We start from the raw sequence: 20,578 nt of genomic DNA, 5'->3' as shown, positions 1-20,578 counted from the left end.
ACTGTTCTTTAACAAATTAATCCGTAATTATTGCACGCACGACATACATTAAGTTTTACATACATTAGGGACCTTCTGCAAAATGTATGTGATGTCGATAAATTTTAAATTCTACACCATGTTAATTCTGCTTTAGTAGACATTTGGCTTGGACAGAAACTACTTCCTCAAAAAATCCATAAAAACAATCCTTTACTGTAAAGCTATCATTTTAATAACTCTTCGTGCACTAAAATCTAGAAAGGAGGTTTTAACCACTTACTGTAATTACTTTGAGGCAGTTTCAGTGTATTCTTACTTTGTTGCATAAATTCAAATCCAGAAGCACACACAGATAACTGATGCAGCAGGATTCATTAACTTCTTTATATACATAAGAATACATGGATAAATGTACAATACCAACAGGTGATTCTTCCAAGTAAACACAAGTCAGGAGAGTTACAGGCAAACACAAGCAGTTAGATTCATTTCAGCAGACAACCCCGGGCAGACTGCTAGTTTACTTCTCAGAGCAGCAGACTGCTTTCTTCTTAAGTTTCTGTTTTAGTTCATTGCACAGACTCAGATCTGTTTAAGCTCCCATTGGCTGACTTAGTTACTATGCCTATTCATTGGCTGACCTTGTTCCCATGTCTCTCCCAGTCATGAATATTTTAACATTTTCTTGTCCTCTTTCCTTGATAGGGTCTCGTTGGAAAGCTATGACGAACCTTGAAAAACAGCCATACTACGAGGAGCAGGCTCGCCTCAGCAAGCAGCACTTGGAGAAGTACCCGGACTACAAGTACAAGCCCAGGCCGAAGCGGACGTGCTTAGTAGATGGCAAGAAGTTACGGATCGGCGAATATAAGGCAATCATGAGGAATCGGCGTCAAGAGATGAGGCAATATTTCAATGTGGGGTAGGATCCCTTTGCATTCCACAGCATTCAGTTCCATGGGAAGGGCGGGAGGAGGCGGGGTGCATGTTTTGTGATTTATGTTGCAAGTTGCGGATTTTATGAATCTTAGTTTTCCTGCGGTACCTGGTTGCAGAATTGGTAGGCGAGCAGCAATTCTCGCACCCTCGTGTGTGAAGCTGCATTTGTCAAAGTGGTGCATTCACATGCGTGAAACCATCCCCTCTCCCCCACTAGCCCTCCATTTGTGCCTCCAATGCTGCTTTACGTACGGCATGTATGTGGCTCATGACAGAAAAAAAATCGTTTTCTGTGTTGAAATATTTGCAAAATTGATTCTCAGCTACGGCATTTGCCTAGTATCCGGCAACAGGAGGTCCAAGCAATCCTTAATAGTGAGTTTCCCTAGGATGAATTTGGATCTGCCACTCTACCGGTTCCGTCAGGCCTCTACACCAGCCATGACAGGTGCTCTGCTTATGACGGGTCGCTTAGCAACCATTCACAGTGGCGATGGGGACTTACAGCCAATATCTGAAGTTTTGATGGTCAACCCCCTCCCCTCTTGCAGACATATGACTCAGGGGTGGTTGGCTGCCGGCATTACTACGGGTTTGGCACGCAAAATGTTTTATGTGCACACCAGACACATTTGCACCTAAAAAGGTCTGCGCATGCGCACGACGTCAGAAAAGGGGGGGGGGATTACATTTTTGCAATGAAGATTACTCTGCGCATGCGCAGAACCTAAAATCAAGATGGCAGCGCTGAGGATAGAACTACTTCGGGCGCTTGTCCAGCCAAGTTACTACTACTACCAAGTTACCAGACCCAACCGGTAAGAACTCACCTCTGATACGACTGCAGTTCAGTGGCTTGGAAGCACAACTGAATTTGCTACTTTGCCAAAACCATCATAAAATACAGTCATGTGACTGCAGGATGATGCAGATGGCCGTAAATGCAGCCATGTTGCCGAGCGCCTGGAGTTCGGCCAAGCAACCATGTCGGATGGCGACCATTGGAACTTCAGATCCAGGACCTAAGTCCTAAGTCTAAGCCGGATTCACTTCACAACAGAAGAGATTCGCTTAACAATTATGAGAAGCAAAAAGTTCGTAAAATGCGTCAAAATCCACTTAACAACCATCTCCCTCAGCAACAGAAATTTTGGGCTCAATTAGGGTCATAACTCAAGGACTACCTTGAGCAGCATTGCAAGACTGGATGATATGTGCTGGCTTGTATGGCACTACAGGACTCCCATGTTTCCACGGGCCGGATGAATCACCCACTGGCCACTCCTATGTCTGGTCTAGCAAAGGTGCAGCATCAGAGCATGTTAATATAAGGCAACTGTCAGTTGGAACAGAGTTCTTTTCAGGTGGGGAGGGGGAGTAGAATGTCTAACTCCTTAGAATCAGAGTGTGTTAATATAATACTGTATAAGAAATACTAATGATGTGAAGGTTTTATATATGTGTGTGTGTTACAACCCCTGGTATGCCCAAATATGGGAGGAAGCTCACTACTCCCCCTTTCTGTCCTTCGGCTCATTACAGAAGACCATCCAGGCAGAAAAACATATTTTTATTTTTAATGTTGCCTTTTTATATTTGTGTTGTATTTGTGCTGATAAATAAATTTTATTTATTTATTTATTTATTTATTTATTTATTTATTTATTTATTTATCAGCACAAATACAACACATATATATATGTTGGGCATAGCAGGGGTTGTAAACTTAATACATACATACATATATACATATACATATACATATACATCATATACATATACATATACATATACATATACATATACATATACATATACATATACATATACATATACATATACATATACATATACATATACATATACATATACATATACATATACATATACATATACATATACATATACATATATACATATATATATATATATATATATATATATATATATATATATATATATCCCAGTAAGGGTATGGCTAGCTGATGAGAGCTAATTAGCTCGAAATAGATCTATACTAGTCTCCCTTTATTTATTTATCAGTACAAATACCACACACACACACACACACACACACACACACACACACACGTATATATATATATATATATATATATATATATATATATATATATATATATATATATATATATATATATATATATATATATATATATATATATATATATATATATATATATATACACACACACACACACATACACACACACACACACGTATGTATGTATGTATGTATATATGTATTTGTATTTGAGGATTAAGCACCAGTTTCCATCTCTCCCCTCGAAATCCAAGGGTGTTTACCTCTGGCTGGACCATGCCGAGTGTGTTTGGAACGATAGCCGCTTGTTTGGAGTTTGGCTAATGGGTGTCAGTAATGATGAGTGGAGATGAATTTGTCCAGTAGCTGCTAAGTGTCAGAAGGCAGTTTTTTTTCCTAAACAAGCGACAGTGTGTGTTGTAATAATAAGCAGATTTCTCAGCCCAGAAATCTGAGCCGCTTAACCCTGTGGTGTAGGCAATTCGAATGATTCTTCTCCCCCCCCCCCCCCCCCGGGTATACAATGAATCAAACACAGGGATGCCAGCCAAACCTTGGCATCGGGAGATTAAAGAGGGAGAGGGAGGGAGAGAGGATCTTTTTTGGAGAAAGAATAGGAGACAACAAAGCCTCCCAAATTCCACTTATCTCCCTGACACTGATGCTTGACAATGTGAGAAGAGGGGAAGGAACATCTTGCAAGATTTAAAACAGTTATTCAACTTCTTTACGGACTCTGCCAAGGAGAGAAAAACGGTAAATGCCGGATAAAGTCTTTATCTAGCCGAAGCCGATTTGGGCTTTTTGGAAATGTTTGTCCAATTGTGCAATTATGCCTCTGGAAGCGGCGGTTAAGTCGGGAGCCCTTGGAAGGCAGTGGCTGTTAACAAGGACTTAGCCAGCTTGTTGCACTCCAGCATAGGATCAAATTGTACGGCTGAGATCCTAATCTGCTGCAATTGGGACGTGTAAGTAAACACTAAGACACTGAGCTTGTCGATTAGAAAGGTCGGCAGTTTGACGGTTCGAATCCCTAGCACCGTGTAACGGAGTGAGCTCCCGTTACTTGTCCCAGCTTCTGCCAACCTAGCAGTTTGAAAGCCTGTAAAAATGCAGGTAGAAAAATAGGAACCACCTTTGGTAGGAAGGTAACAGCGTTCCGTGCGCCTTCAGCGTTTAGTCATGCCAGCCACATGACCACGGAGATATCTTCGGACAGCGTTGGCTCTTCGGCTTTGAAACGAGTAGCACATATGTGCGAGAGGAACCTTTACCTTTTTATGTGTGTATGTGTATGTATAGATAGATAGATGATAGATGATAGATAGATAGATAGATAGATAGATAGATAGATAGATAGATAGATAGATAGATAGATAGATGATGATAGATAGATAGATAGATAGATAGATAGATGATAGATAGATAGATAGATAGATAGATAGATAGATAGATAGATAGATAGATAGATAGATAGATAGATGATAGAGATAGGCAGGCAGGCAGGCAGGCAGGCACAGACATGGAGGGAGGGAGGGAGATACTGTAGATAGATAGATAGATAGATAGATAGATAGATAGATAGATAGATAGATAGATGATAGATAGATAGATAGATAGATAGATAGATAGATAGATAGATAGATAGACAGACAGACAGACAGACAGACAGACAGACAGAGACATGGAGGGAGGGAGATACTGTAGACAGACAGACAGACAGACAGACAGACAGATAGATAGATAGATAGATAGATAGATAGATGCTAACATCACAATATAAAGAAAATAATGTTTTATTAGCTTGGTTAAAGCCACTTGACTCCAAGAAGCTCCTTGTAGTTAAGATGGCCTGGTTATTCGAACCATTATTATATCAATCCAAGTTTCGCAAACTTTTCGGGATTTGCACATCATCTTCCTTGGCCGAGAAGAACGAATATCCACAATTATAATTCCTATTGCCTTTTCTTTAAAAGATTGCTCCTCCCCCCCCCCCTTCATTTCTTTTCCCACCTCAACAAGTTTTCCTTAAATGCTGATCTTCTTTCCCCAAGGAATCTTTCAAAGGACGTACTAATGTTGCGGTTTGGTTGCATTTTCAGACACCCCGGCACCCATGAAGACCAGCTGGCCAGTGCACTGGAAAACATAAAAGTGGCTGGCAACGGCACACATGCCCACAGGGAGAGCTCTGCTTGCCACCTCTGGCATGTGTGCCATAGGTTCATCATCACAGATCTAATGCAATGTTTCTCAACCTCGTGAATTTGAAGGTTGCGTGGACTTGAAGCTCTCAAGGTTGAGAAACGCTGATCTGAGGGCCCTGATCAGGATGGCTGTGCTTTTTGGAACAGATGGTCAAACGCTCGGCTTCTCTGTTTCAAGGGAAGGAAGGGGATCGCTGACAATCCGCCCCTTATTCCCTGGATAACTCTGTTTGTCTTAGAATAATACACAAACAAACCACCACCTTTTGACTGACAAAAGCAAGATATTTTGGACATGTGGCAAAGAACGGAGAGCCAATGCAGCCTCTCTAGAGCTTTGCAGGATGAGTCAAAGGCTTATTGTACGCTCAGCTGGATGGGCCAGTGTATGGCTTGGCTCCCCTGTCAAATCTGCTGCTCTCTAAAGATGTTTCTCTCCTCTCTCGCGTGGTGAGATTTCTCCTTCCAGATGGACAGATTTTTGAGGGTATTATGAGGCTAAAGCATGTTCAACACAATATTATCACAGAGGAATTAGTCTGTCGGCGGAGAAAATAGAAGAGAGGAAATGAGTGCTCATCCTCATAGGTTTGCAGAATAGGATTCAGACGGTTCGCACCTATTCGGGAGAATCGGTTGTTAACTTTCTAAGCAGTTCAGAGAACCGGTTTTTGGAAGAAATCTTATTTTGTTTTTTCCCACTTTACAGGGCTAATCCTGTAAGGAAGGCAGGAAGGATACATTCTGGTGTAGTTTCTAGCCTAATCTTTGTTGCCCTGCTTACAGAAACGGCCTCTCCGGTTAACCCTTCTTACCTTGTAACACATAAGGTGAAGCGCCCATCGACCTGAGTGGCATTGAGTTGGACACGCCCACCCAGCCAAGGCCTGCAGGCCGGATGGGGCCGCCCTGGAAACAACGCAGGATCAGCCCTCTTTCCCTGTGTACATGTTTTAGCTAGCTTTGCAAACAGAAACATGCGCTTAGTAAGCAGCTCCTTGTTCATAACTGGTTTGAGAAGAGATCAAGGCAAAAATAGGAGAGAGGGAGGGAGGGGAAGGGAGAGAGAGAGAAAAAGGGAGGGAGGGAGAAGAAGGAAGGAGAAAGAAAGAAAGAAAGAAAGAAAGAAAGAAAGAAAGAAAGAAAGAGAAAGAAAGAAAGAAAGACAGACAAAGGGGAGGAAGAAAGGGAGGGGAGAGAAAGAAATATGGAGGGGGGAAAAGAGGGAGGGAGAGAGAAAGAAAGGGAGAAGAGAGAAAGAAAAAAGGAGGGAGGGAGGGAGAAAAAGGAAGGGGGAGAGACAGAGAGAGAAAGAGGAAGAGAGAGAGAGAGAAGCTAATCACTATTGCCAAATGCTTCATTCAAATCACTTGCAGTTAATCTGATTTGTTAATAAAAGCCATTGATCCAGAAACTAATTTGAATAACAGGAAATCTCTAAATCTAAAGCCAGACCTTGAAATAATATATATCCATTCAGACTCATTTGCTTTAAGCCTAAGCCTTTTCCCTCCCACCCTGACCCTAACAACCTTCAGGCATCTTGACATCATTACTCAGCCGGCACAATTAAAAGACAGAACTGGGTATCATCAGCACGTTGGTATTGACCTCGTCCAGAAAATTCATGTAGATGTTAAGCCAGGGGTGTCCAAACATGGGAAGTTTAAGGCTTGTGGACTTCAACTCCCAGAATTCCCCAGCCAGCATAGCATAGCTGGCTGGGGAATTCTGGGAGTTGAAGTCCACAAGTCTTAAAGTTCCCAAGTTTGGACACCCCTGTGTTAAGCAGAAGGAAGAAGTGTGTCAAGCCCCGAAGTACCCCACAATGCAAGGGCTTTAACCTCTTCCCCACCCCGTTATCACCAGCTGGGATTAGCCATGAACAAAGGAGAACAATCACAATATGGATCTCCCTCCATCAACCCCTACAGATGGTCTATAACAGGGGTGTTAAACTCAAGGCCAGGAGGCAGGATCCGGCCCGTGAGGTACTTAGATCTGGCCCGTGGGGCCACCCAGAGCAATTCTTAGATCTGGCCCATGGTGCCTCTGCCAGAAAAATTGAGCTTGCAAGGGCTGTGGGCGTCCCTCCTAAGCTCCATTTTTTGACGGCAGAGAGTTGCAGGAGGTTGTCACAGCTGAAAACAGAGCTCAGGAGCCCGTTTTTGCTGACAGAGCGCTCAGGCCACCACTGGCGCCCTTGACATGAGGGATGTCAAGCTGGCCACGCCCATCATGGCCATATCCATCCCAGCCCGCCAAGGTCAAACACAACCCTATTACGGCTGAAGGCTAATCCTACCTTTGTTGAGAACTTGCTGCAGGGAGCAATGGAAACCAAATCTGCATTTCTAAAAGCTGGTCTCAGCTTAGTATCTGCTTGGGGGCTCCGAGTTTCCGTCTCACTTCAGATTTTTATTTCAGAGAGCCATTTGGACCCGTTTCCCACAGAAAAGAAACCCTTCTGGTCCCTGACTATTTCCTGAGCGGTCACAAAACTAGCATATGTAGTTGAATTAAACGTTCTGTTTTCTTCTTAAACTTTGCTTGGATTTATGTGTGGTTGGCCTACGTGGGGTCAAAAAGCTCAATAAATCTCATGCTGGTGAGTGTCGCATACTGGCGGAGGTGACACATATTTTGAGTGACAGGGAGCCGCAGCAGAGGGATAAAAGAGCCACATGTGGCTCCAGAGCCGTGGGTTACTGACCCCTGTTCTAAGAGAGGGGCGGGTGCTAACTTTCTACAAGCGAACTCCCTTTCCCATATCTTAACCGCTGCTCATGCCTGTTTTTCTTTATCGCCCACAGACAGCAAGCACAGATTCCCATTGCGGCAGCTGGCGTCGTCTACCCGGGAGCCATCGCCATGACGGGAATGCCCTCCCCACATCTCCCCTCCGAGCATTCAAGTGTATCTAGTAGCCCAGAACCTGGGATGCCTATCATCCAGAGCACTTATGGCATCAAAAACGAGGAGACTTCTCATGTCAAAGAGGAGATCCAGAGCGAGGACATCAATGGCGAAATGTACGAAGACGACGAGGATGAAGACGACGATCGCGATGTGGACTACAGCAGCGAAAGCGAAAACCACATTGCGGGACAAGCCAACTGATCAGGGGAGGGGTCCCAAATTCTTGGCTTTGACCTCGGAGGACTTTAACGGAGAGCCCCCACCTCCCCCCAAAAAAGTCCAGTTTCTTACCCAGTGGCCAAGCACACGAACTTTATCCTCACACACTGACTGTTACTTAAAACTTTTTAGTCTTAACTAGTTGGGACATCAGCTGATCAGGAGAGATCAGCCTGCGTGGAGAACTTTGGAAAAGCCAGAAAGGAATTCTAAAAGAAAAGACAACAAAAGACAAAAGGCTCAGAGGAAGAAACCCTATCAAGGAAGTCAATCATGACAAAGAGAAAAAAAAGGACAAAAAAAAATAAGCTATGGGTAACATAATGCCAGTAATTCAGCTGCTATACCCAAGCACTGAAGTCTTACCCGTTTGACCTTTTATTATTATTTTTTTTTCAAATAAACTTTATGGCTATTTGTTCTATAATGTTCTAGAAAATTCTCACTCAGGTACACAGTGCCAACAAGTGGCTTGTGAATGTGTTCTGTTGTTTTGTGTACAATTGAAAGAAAAATTAAGATTTTGGGGGGTGGGGTGGGGGTTGGGGTTGGGAGAGATAACGATGCATCTGGTTAGAGGGGAGGGAGAAATGAAATACACTTCTTTGAATTCCTCCCCTTCCTCCTGTTTCCGCCATCTTTTCTTCCACCTCTCCAGAATTAGACTTGAAAGCACGTTTAATGCATCTGGCAGGGACGCAGGGACCAAGCCAGGTTAGAACCCATGCAGATTCTGAATCACGGTGGCTCTGCAGCAGGGAAGAGGACCTAAGGGTTATGGTGTAGAAAAATCGAGATGCTGGAGATTGGACATTTAGGGTCTGCTCAGAGCCTTTGGTGCAGTGGTGGGATGCAACCGGTTTAACAACCGGGTTCGGTGAGTGCGCGTGCGTGCAGCAATCAAAAAATGACTTTTTTAAAGTTAAAAAACTTAGCTTCTATGTCAGCTCCGGTGAGTAGAAAAACAGCTGAGGTGCAGCAATCCACTGTGCCATGCAAATCAGCTGAGCTATAAAAACAAACAAACAGGGAAATATAGGACAGGAAAGTGCAGGGGCGAGTGGGCGAGGCCAAATACTCACCAGAATTTCCGGCTCAGCCGAACCGGTTCGAACCGGCTGAATCCCAGCCCTGCTTTGGTGTCTTATGCCAGTGTCAATGGAATACAGTGCAGGATGCAATAAACGTTTGCATTAATTCTATCATTTACAGCCCACGCTTTTTGGTCTTATCGATGTACCTTACGCCAGGCCAGGCCACCGAACAAGGATTGGCCCTCAGTCTACCTTCAGAGCTCTTGAAATCAGAATAAAAATGACCTGTTCCTTCCTAAAGCTCTCTGCATGAGGCAGGACTAGAAGGTCTCATTCGAAGTGGACAGTCTCCAGTTTGGATTCTTCCCCACCTGAGGTCAGCTGTGTGGTCCTACCCCCTTATTCGTCCAGTGGGAATGTAACACTTGACTGAATAAAGGTTGCCCAGTCTAGTAGCTCATCTAGATCAGTTCGTCTTAGTCTGGCAGGCAATGGGTTTTCAACCACACCCAAACTTTTAATCTCAGCCTTTTTCCAAATCAGTTGATGGTCCAGCATTTAGTGATGGTCTTTTCACAGAGAAAGACCTAAATTAATTATCCAAAATGCAGTTGGTTGGTTGACTGGCTATCTGTCCTTCGTGATTGTTCTATCATCATCTTTACAAAGGTCTTTTCAGCCGGTTGACCTTGGTGCTCTCTTGAGCTTGGTTGATGAGTTTTTTTCCCCAGACGATTCATTACCCAAACTAGGAAATAACATCAGTGCTGGAACCAAAGTCCATTCTCTTCTGGCACTGATGACAATAACTAAATGATAGAAGGTTTCCTGCTCGAGCGAGGGGTTGGACTAGAAGAATTCCAAGGTTCCCTTCCAATTCTGTGAAACGCTAAGCCTTCAGTTGGGTAATGAAACATCTGCAAGAAGAACAACCAATACCAGAGAAGCATCAAGGAATCCCTCATTTCACTCCTGAGCCACAAATATTCTTCTTTATGTGTCCTTTTGGACTGGATCCAAAAGCGATTGGGTCTCCAAATCAGGATATCTTAGAAAGATTCCCATCAATCTCTTCCCATTTCGATCTTCTCGGCTGTTCCTTTAATTTGATGTTCATAATCCTTAACTGAGCAAATTCTGCTACAGGGGCTGCAGTTAGACATATCTCTGTTGTAACTATCCCCAAGGACACATAAAGAACTAGCCCATCAGCTTCTTCCTTCCTAGGAAAGTCCTCCTTTTACTTTTCACCAATTGCAAACGAGATCAAATGTTGAGCAAAGTGCCAAATCTGTACTAATGTGAGAAATGATGTGTTTCATTATTTTCTTTTCTCATTGGTTGTCTTGATCGTCTTTCTTTCATCTTGTCTTCAGTCTTAAATTAGGGAAGCATTGTGTCTTCTTAGACAATCCCTTGAAGAAGTCCATTGCCAGCACCTGATAAGGTTAGTTCCTGTTCCTTTTTTAAAAAAAAATAAACTTGAAATGATTCTCAGGTGAATCAAATCTATAGAGAGACAGGCAAATGGATTTGTGTGTGGGTGTGTGGGTGTGTGTGTGTACGTGAATGGGTTGTGTGTCAATGGTTTGAGGCAGGGGTCCTCAAACGTTTTAAATGGGGCCAATTCACGGTCCCTCCGACTGGTGGGGGGCTATACCAACTGGGTGGACATGGCTAGGTGGTCATGTGACTGGATGGGTGTGGACAATTTAGCAGTCCATTTTGCATTTGTCCTTGCTCTATTTGTCCCTCCCCTACTCACCCACCGGCCCTAGATCATGTGGCCGCACAGGCAAGATCACGCCTCAGTCAGCTGGTCCTCCCCAGCACCCTTCGGCCTTACCTTCAGCAGCAGCAGTGTGATCAGAAGTGCAGCTTAACCAGTGTAATAACTAACCAGAAGTGCAGCTGGAGTGGATGCTCACTGGAAGAGAAGGCCGACGGTGAGGGGCGAGGGGCGGGCTGAATCCCACCACTTTGTAGGCCAGATACTTTGCATTGGCGGGCCGTATCCAGCCCGCAGGCCATAGTTTGAAGATCGGTGGTTTGAGAGGAATAATTACCAGGCGATTGTGAGAGCAAAATAGAATAACTCGATTGTATTCACAAAAAGTTTGAGTCTGTATAGTATCTGCAAATAGGTAGGTATAGAAACATAGATTATTATTTTTTTCCAGAGGAACAGAAAAGGAAGACACAGTAATTAGATCACTGGAATGAAAAGAAAAGGATTGGCCAAAACTTTCTCTCCAAAGTTACATCTTGAATAGGAGGGGAGCCGAGTCTATATCTTAATGTCACCCCCATAACGTTTGGTGTGATCTGTAGAAATCTCATGGACCCTGTGTGTGATTCACCTAGCACAGGGGTGTCAAACTCCATTTCATTGAGGGGCACATCAGGGCTGTGTTTGACCTCGGGGGGGGGGGTGGCCAGGGGGCATGGCCAGCTCGACGTCACTTCTGTAGGGAGCGAGTGACACTCCTTCTTGACACTGCCAGTGAAAATGGGCTCCTGACCTCCGTTTTCAGCTGCGATGGCTTCCTGCAGCCCTCTGCCAGCAAAAACAGAGTTTGGGAGGGCTCAGTTTTCACTGACCGGTCCTTTGCTGTTTCCAGGGTGGCCCTGTGGGCCAGTTCTAAGCACCCTGTGGGCCGGATTCCCCCCCCCCCCCCAGATCTTGAGTTTGACACTTGTGACCTAGCTCTGTCTTTAATCTGTTCTTCTTGCTTTCCTCCTGTTGTGATAAGTGCAAAAGCTGAAGCTTTCGCCCTGTTTCCTGTGGTGTGAAATATGGCTTTGAAGAAACGTACGTAGGAGATGCCTTCATGTCACTGGCTACTTTTTGTGTGCGTGTGGTTTCCGGGAACTTCTATTCAGCCAGAGTAATTTGATTCACCAGCCAACCCAGTCTAAGCGTTGGCATTTCAGACACGTGTTGAGATGTACCTTCTGCTCAAAAGCCCCTACTAGCATGCAAGATTTCCTGCCCTTAATCCAATATCGAAGGAAATCTGGTTGCATAACCCTAAATTTTTGGTGACCCTGATTGAAAGACAATTGACTGCCAGAGTCCGTTTCCTGGACTTGGGTAAACTTTGGCTGTCTGTTGGGGTGAAGATGGAAGGAACACTTTGAACAAGTGGGTTTAATGTTCTCTTGTTTTCTTTTCTTTTTTCCCTCCTCTTTCTCTCCTCTCCCTTCTCTCTCTCAAGATTAATTTGAAGCACTTTGATGCCCATAGATTTAGGGATCGTAACTGGCTTTGGCCAATCTCGTAAACAAAACTGCTGATAGAAGTAGAGAAGGTGTGTGTGTGTGAGAGAGAGAGAGACAGAGAGAGACAGAATGAATTTCAGAGGTTGAAGACAACTGCAAAATACTTACAAAGTTATGAAAATCTAACCAATAAAATAACAAAATATATTAAAAGTAGCCGATGTATGGCAAGGAGAAAAAAGATATTGCACAAAGGCCAAGCTGAACCTACCATCCTAAACTCTATTTAATAAATGAGCAGCAGCAGAGATTTATTTCTGAACATATGCATCAATAGAATTAACAACAGTTAAGTGGGATATTCGACAATAAATTTAATCTGCACTGTATTAAAAAAAAACGGCAGTATTTATGACTTAGGTTTAGGTCCTAAGGTTGCCCTGCCTTTTCTATACCAGGTGGGAATGCTGGGCTCCTGTAGAGCAGGGGTGTCAAACTTCATTTCATTGAGGGCTGCGTCCAGATTGTGTTTGGCCTCACAGGGCTGCGGTGGGCGTGGCCAGCTCAACATCACTCGTGGCGGGGGTGCCTGTGGTGGCCCGAGCACTCTGTTCGCAATAAGGGGCTCCCGAGCTCCGTTTTCAGCTGCAACGGCCTTCGGCAACCTTCTGCCAGCAAAAATGGAGGTCAGAGAGCAGCATGTGATCCTCCTGAACTGGTTTTTGCTGGCAGAGATAGTACAGTCCTTCACCGTTTCCAGGGAGGGCCAGACCTAAGCACCTCACAGGCCGGATCTGGTCTCCCGGCCTTGAGTTTGACACCCCTCCTGTAGAGCAAGGACCTCCAAATGTGACAGCTTTATGTCAAGAGCCGCAGTGGCGCAGTGGTTAGAGTGCAGTACTGCAGGCTACTTCAGCTGACTGCTAGCTGCAGTTCCGCAGTTCATATCTCACCAGGCCCAAGGTTGACTCATCCTTCCATCCTTCCGAGGTCGGTAAAGTGAGGATCCAGATAGTTGGAGGTGATATGCTGACTCTATAAACCGCTTAGAGAGGGCTGTAAAAGCACTATGGAAACGGTATGTAAGTCTAAGTGCTATCGTGCTATTCAAGACTTGTGGACTTCAACTCCCAGAATTCCTCAGCCAGCCATGAAAAGCAATGATAACTAGCAGAACCAAACAAGACATCACGGAGGTGGTGCCCATGCTGGCTGGGGAATTCTGGGAGTTGAAGTCCACAAGTCTTAAAGTGGCCAACTATGGAGATCCCTGCTGTAGAGAGTGACCAATTATCTCAAACAACCATGAGATTCCACTCCTCTTGAGCACCATATTGGCATTGTTCCTGTGTTTATTTCAGCAAAACCTTTCCTGTTCCTGTTCCTCTTCCTGTCTCAAATAACTTGTTCTGGTGTCCTATTCAAAGTAGAGCATCTCCATCGCGATGTCTTGTTTTGTCTTATTATCATAGCATTTCATCACTGTGCACATTTTTTCCAGCTGAACTGCTTCTTTATCTTAAAGTCATAAAGATGCATCTCATAATACACAAACAATACGATCAGCAGTTCCAGCTAGTCAATTATGCATAATTAATTTCTCTTTTTTTTTCTGCATTCTTTTTGTTTTGGCAGTCACCATAAAGCATTAGTACAGCTGTTCAGTTATTTTAAAAACATACACACATACATATATTCCTTCCTCTTTTTGATATATATATATTTAAGAAAAACATCTGGCATTTCACCAGAGCCCATTCGTCTCTGTAAAAAAACTAAATTAAATTAATGCTGGGCCATCAAGTACAAAATGATTTACAAGAGACTTGAAATCGATCGTAACTTTCCTCTGATTGCTTGGTTTTGGTTTATTAAATATACTCTTGAGCCTTTCAATAGATATTATAAATGTGCAATGTGAAAACTGAATATTTTGTTCTCCTTTTCTTTTCTTTTTTTAAAAAAACCCTCAACAGACGGTTCCCCATTTTTGTAAACAAAAATATTTCTGATTTTTTCAGACTCCTGAGATCCACCATTTTACTCAGGTTAATGATGTGGCTTTGTTCCACCATTGTTTCAACTCCAGATTCCATTAAATTACAAGATTGGAATCTTCAGAAATACATGACATATGAGAATATTCAGCTATGTCTGTGATGCAAAATGCTAAACGGTTGCAACGGTTTGTAGCCCCAACTAGCAATGCACCAAAATTCCTCCTTGCAATTTCTCAAAAATTGTTTTGTTCTATTTCTGCTTTACTACATTCTTCTCCAAGTAATGAAGAATTTCTCCTGCTAGTGTTTGGGGCTTATTTTATTGCTGGAAGTGCTGGGGAAAACCACTGTCAAAATGATTTTCTGCTACACCTCTTTTTATCATTCAATTCAAAAGCTTCTTGAGATACCTACAGTTTTTTTTTTAAAGACCAAAAAGAGGACATTCTTTTTAAGGTCCTTCCTTGGGAAGGAATAAAAGCTGGGGAAGCCAAAGAGGCTGTTGAGAGATGTTTATAAGAAATGCATCTGCTTTAGACATCATAGACTCATTTAAATGCCAGTACGCCACTTTTCTTCTGCTGACATTTCCACCTAGTTTGTGTTTTTTTTTACTCCTTTGAAAACTAATTTAATAGCCAATTCACTTTCATAATTTTGAGCAAAGAGATTTCCTGTAGAAGAAAATATTAGTGAATCCAGTGAGATGATGGTTGTAGGAAAAATTGAGGATAGGTACAATGGATGTTAGATTGGATGGGTGGATGGATGGATGATGTATTGAGAGAGAGATAATAGATGACAGATGATAGATGATAGATGCAGGGGTGGGCTTCAAAAACTTTAGCAACGGGTTCTCTGTTTGGTTGCTGGGTGGGCGTGGCCATGGTGGGCGTGGCCTGGGAGATTCGCCATTATCAGTCTGCTGGAAAAGAAATGCACTTTGAGTCAGGGAGCTCTCTGGTTTGCAGGCATGCAAAAATTCTTGCAGGCCTGAGAAACAACCTCTGAGACTCAAAATTCATCTTCTCCCTGGATAATTTGAGAAGGCGAAACGTCCCTTTTTTCAATGGGGGAAAGCATCCAAGCCTTTTTATGCTCAGAAGTGTACCCGAGTAGCCCAACTTACTCAAGAGATAGCAACACGAGAGCTGCAGCACACATTGGACGTTCCCTTCCAGTTAGAGATTGTGTCTCACTCCTATGCTAACATCCTGTCCCAACAGAGCGAATTCCGTGTTTGTAACTTAGAAGGATGGATCTTCAATTAAGATGTCATGTAAATTTCTGCATGGGTGAGATTTTGTGGGTATTTTAGGTGGGCCAAAAAACAATCACCTTGATCAGGTAGAGAGATGTGTTGTTGTTGTTGTTGTTGTTGTTGTTGTTTTAAATCCAAGAAAGTTAAGATTCACGGAGCAATCATTCAGGCCACAATGGAAAAGTTAAAATTCCCTAGGACAATCGAGAGAACTTTAAAGTGACTTAATTTTGGCTAATTTGTGCTCAGTCAGTGAAAATAAGGAGTCCCATGTCATCTTCAGTATTCCTACCCTTTGATCCTTTTTCATCAACATCTCCTCTTGTTTGGCTGCAAGTGGTACGAATGGTTGTGATGTTGGCACGGGGAGTTGACGTTTTCATGCCAGTGGTCTTGATTCAGCTAGAGTTGATCCTGATGGATACTACTACTAGTTCCATGGAGCATGGCAGGAGATAATTCCGGGTCAAGAAGCCAGGCGTAGCCCAGTGGAACAAGTAAATTGTGAGAATATCAAATAATGTCTACTCAACAGTAGAACCCACTGAAATCAGTGGGCTAGATCTACTTGTGTTTCCCTGAAAATAAGACATGATCTTATTTTCTTTTGACCCCCTGAAATAAGCACTTGGCCTTATTTTCAGGGAGGTCTTATTATTTTTGAGGTGCAGGAGACAGCGAGCGTAGTCACCTCATGGTTGCTGCTGTGTTGCAATATTTTCAGGGAGGGCTTATTTTTGGCGGATGGCTTATTTTAGCGCATGCGCTCAAAAGCCTGATTGGGCTTACTATCTGGGGAGGTCTTATTTTTGGGAAAATAAGGGTAGTCATATCTAACTTAAGCTGGATCAGGACCCATAGCAATGAGGCCCCTATCTTCTGATATTACAGGGCGGTTTGAATGACACAAAAGTGGGACCGACAATATTTCAATCCACCAGATTGTCTAACTTCAATGCATGATTGTAGAGTACTGTGCAGAATGCGTTTTTGCTGCCCTCCACCCAATCCATAAGTTTCTCATGCTTTGTATTTGCAAAATAGGATCGTTAAATACTTTAACATCTTCATTCTGCTGTATTAATCCCAGAAGGGTCTCTAACAATTATTATTATTTCAGCCTCTAATTAGTTGAGTAATCAAATCGTCTCATTATTGCATGGATGGGAGGAAATGTTTGGGAGATTGGTTTTAGCAATACACCCTTTTTCATCACATTTTTTTCCCTCCACAAACAAAATTGCGTTTAACCTTCTTACAGCACGCTTGTACAGACCCCTTTATTTTATTTTATTTGTAACATAATCCAAATGAGATGAACATTTATTGTCCCCGTGGAAGCCTCTGACATCGCCTGTCTTCTAAAGTTGAACATAATTATACTTGGTACAATTGTAAGCTTCTCTTAGCAAAAAAAACCTTATCCCCTAGAATTAATAGCAACCAGACAATAGCATCTATTTAAAGACACGGTTTAATAAGGGTGAACTGTTTAGTTCCTCCTTTTCTCAATGAGTGAATTCACTAGGCATTCAGATGAATTCCCAACTTGTAAAACAGAGGATGCTTGTAATGTTAGCTTGCGAGACCCTGGCTGTATTAGATTTTTTTGTAGCTGTGTCTTCTCTTTCTCTCTCTCTTCTCTGTATCTCGTTGTCATCTAATTATGTGGTTGCATCTGTCTTGTGGTTTCTTTTTTTAAAAAAAAAACCCAATCTGTCCTGCGAAAGAGGAACTTCATTATTTTTATTCTCGGGATGTTTGGCAATGTCTTTTGCGTGTCTCGGAGTGACATTTTTTCAGTATATTGCATTGTCCGAGGTTGACAGAGGATGCTGTTGTCAGTGTTGTTTTCTGTATCTCATTGTTCCTCCATCCAAAGGCCTCTTTAGATGTTCTGAAAAGTCCCAAAAGGACAGAGCATTTCTCTTTTTTCCTTTCCTTGGGAATTAATGTGGAAAGCAAAAGAGGCTGAGAGCTGTTGAAGGGGTATTGTACAACGAAATGGAGGTTACCAGGGGTGGGCTTCAAAACTTTTAGCAAGGGGTACTCTGCTTGGTTGCTGGGTGGGCGTGGTGGGTGTGGCCTAGTAGGCTTCCCGCACCACAGCGGGGGGAATTTTTGCCCTCCCCGGGCTTCGGAGGCTTTCTTCGAGCCTCCCAAAGGGCAAAAACGGCCTCCCCAGGCTCCAGAGGCCCCCTGGAACTTCCAAACATCTGGTAGGCCTGTTTTACACCCTCTCCAAGTGCCCTGAACTTACCTGCATGCAAAACGGGCCATGTGGGGACTCCTGGGAGGAGAGGGGTGGGCGGGGCCAGCCAGGTGTCAGGGTTCCAAATAGCATCCAAAATTAAATCAGAGTCTGAGGCAAAGTGTTGCTGGCAGTTCCACCCATCCAGTTCCGGTCAGGTGCAGAGGTGCAAAGACAAAGGATAACCTTGGCTTTCTAGAAAGAATTTTGTTATGGCTACATATCATCTAACTCCGTACAATCCCCTCTCCGATTTTCCCACAATAGAAAATGCATAGTAGAATAATAGAAAGTGTGGCAGGCCAAAGATCTGAAAGAAAAGATGGCTGCAGGCCAGGAGGGGGGTTCTGAATTGCCCAGAATCTTAGCTAGAGGTTCTCCTGAACCCCTGTGAACCCCCAGCAGCTAACCCCTGGAGGTTACTCCCAAATACCTTTTGTTCATCTTGTAACAAAATCACTTGCAGGAATATCACCCTGCACCCGGGAGAATTTCCTAGAGGTTTTCTTCTCCTTCACAAGAAAATCCAAAACTAAGTTCTTTTTTTTTCATACAAACTGGATTTACAACTGCTCTGGGGTGGGGGGAGTAGGAGAATTATTCTGCTCAAAATACCCCTAACCTCTCCAACTTTGCTCTGCTTCACCAAACTACAGCTTCTGCTCAGTTCACCAAAACATCAGCTGAAAGTTTGAGGTGCTTATTTAAATGAGAAATAATATGCAGACTATTTGAATTCTTTGCAACTCTGCAGATGAGATTATCTCAGTGATTGGGAGAATCATCCAAGCCTTAATAAAATAATTTGTTTGGGATTTCTGGTCCTTTTTAGAGATACCCAGTTTTATAAATGTGCTTAGTAATTTCAATTTTCTAGCCTTGCAATCAAGTCTATGCGTAATTCACTGCACGCCCAGAATCTATATTTGGGAAATACAGACACGCCCAGGATCTATATTTGGGATCCTAAAGTGATGTTAGGATTTCAACAAAAAGTTTCTGCTGAAATTTACAGTTTGTGCAGTGTTTCAGAATTTGAATCTGATTTTTTTTCCCTCCATGTCTATTTTAACTGCTTGCTTTCACAAACTCCTATAAAAGATCTAGATCCAATTTAAGTATTTTTTTAAAAAAAATACCTGAATCATGGAAGAACATTAGAACATGCGTCTATTTCCTTATTAAAATGTTTAAATGGGAAAGGCTTAAGCTGGCCTGGCCTGTGCTTTCAGATGTACCAAGTGAGTTTTGATCAGTCTTTTTAAAGCAAGCAATTTTATATATGCGTGTATTTAAATTTTTCTGAACTTTTATATCAGGAAATGCTGAGCACAAGAAGAAATCAACGAAAAATATAATTCTGAGGCCCTAAATCTCATTTTTCAAATTCACCCCATATACAAAAAAATCCCATGTTTATTTCAATTTTATAGTCATGGCGTGGAAGACGAATGTTCTTCGTAGCATTTTTCCAGACCTTCAAACTTGTGTCCAAGCAAAAAGTAGGAAACAAAGCCCCATTTACTCAGGCTTATCTTTAGCAAATAAAAATTACCCAACAGTTCAATTGTAGCTCCTGTTAATTTTAAGCTGAAATCCACATTAATGATGTTTTGATGGGTGGTACTGTTTGAAAACAAAACTGAAGCCTGCGTGAAATCAGTGAAGCTCAAATTATTTGCAACTCGTTTATCCCATTGATTTAAGGTAGAAATATTAGCTCTCGATCCACTTGCAGTTCATATCCATTTCCTAAAAAGCTGGATAATTATAATCTGAATTTAATGCATTAAAATCTGGGCGGGGGGGGGATATTCCTCTTCTTTGTTGTATTCGAACTGTAGACATGAAAGACAGAAGTAGAACTGCCTTTGAGTCATTAACATGCAAAGACAAGACCTTCTGTTATTGATGTAATGGTTGGGTAATGCTGAAGGAAGTGAGAAATCAGAATTATGTACGTTGCAGGCAAACTCCATTACAGGTAGTCCTCTATTTGCAACAGTTTGTCTAGTGACCGTTCAAAGCTACAACGGCACTAAAAAAGTGACTTACGACCATTTTTCACACTTAGAACCTTTACAACTTCTCCATGGTCATATGATCAAAGTTTAGACACTGGGCAACAGGCTCATATTTACGATGGTGGGCGTGTTCCGGGATCATGTGATCCCCTTTTGCGACAAGCGAAGTCAACAAGGAAGCCAGATTCGCTTAACAACCATGTTACGAATGTAACAACTGTGGTGAATTCACTTAACAACTGTGGCATCACAGTTGCATCTCTTAGTAAAATAAATTTTGGGTTCAATTATGTCAAGAACTAGTTGTGTATTATCTGGTTGAAAGGCAGATTCTGGATGTCATGTGAGAGACCTCCTCTACTTTGTGTGAAATCCCTTCTCAGATCCTGAAACCTTGACAATTTCTCCATATTAACCAGTTACACTGTGCATGAATGTCTCTATAGAGAGCCTGG

At 42.7% G+C, this 20,578-nt stretch overlaps 1 protein-coding gene across 12 annotated transcripts in view; it reads left to right on the top strand.

The window, feature by feature from the left end:
• SOX5 (SRY-box transcription factor 5) overlaps positions 1-8,758 on the top strand; it is a 973,495-nt gene extending 964,737 nt beyond the window's left edge. For all 12 annotated transcript variants that reach the window (XM_081957811.1, XM_081957805.1, XM_081957814.1 and 9 more), the window contains 2 exons: positions 688-904; positions 8,007-8,758. In XM_081957811.1, coding sequence (XP_081813937.1) covers positions 688-904; positions 8,007-8,313 — 524 coding nt within the window. In that variant the 3' untranslated portion in view covers positions 8,314-8,758. The remainder of the gene's footprint in view (positions 1-687; positions 905-8,006) is intronic.
• The last annotated feature ends 11,820 nt before the right edge of the window (positions 8,759-20,578 follow it).

This window comes from Natrix helvetica (assembly GCF_964273705.1).
Source record: "Natrix helvetica genome assembly, chromosome: 6".
Lineage (NCBI taxonomy): Eukaryota > Metazoa > Chordata > Lepidosauria > Squamata > Natricidae > Natrix > Natrix helvetica.
Note: the sequence above shows the minus strand (reverse complement) of the source record. Positions and strands in the feature narration are given on the sequence as shown.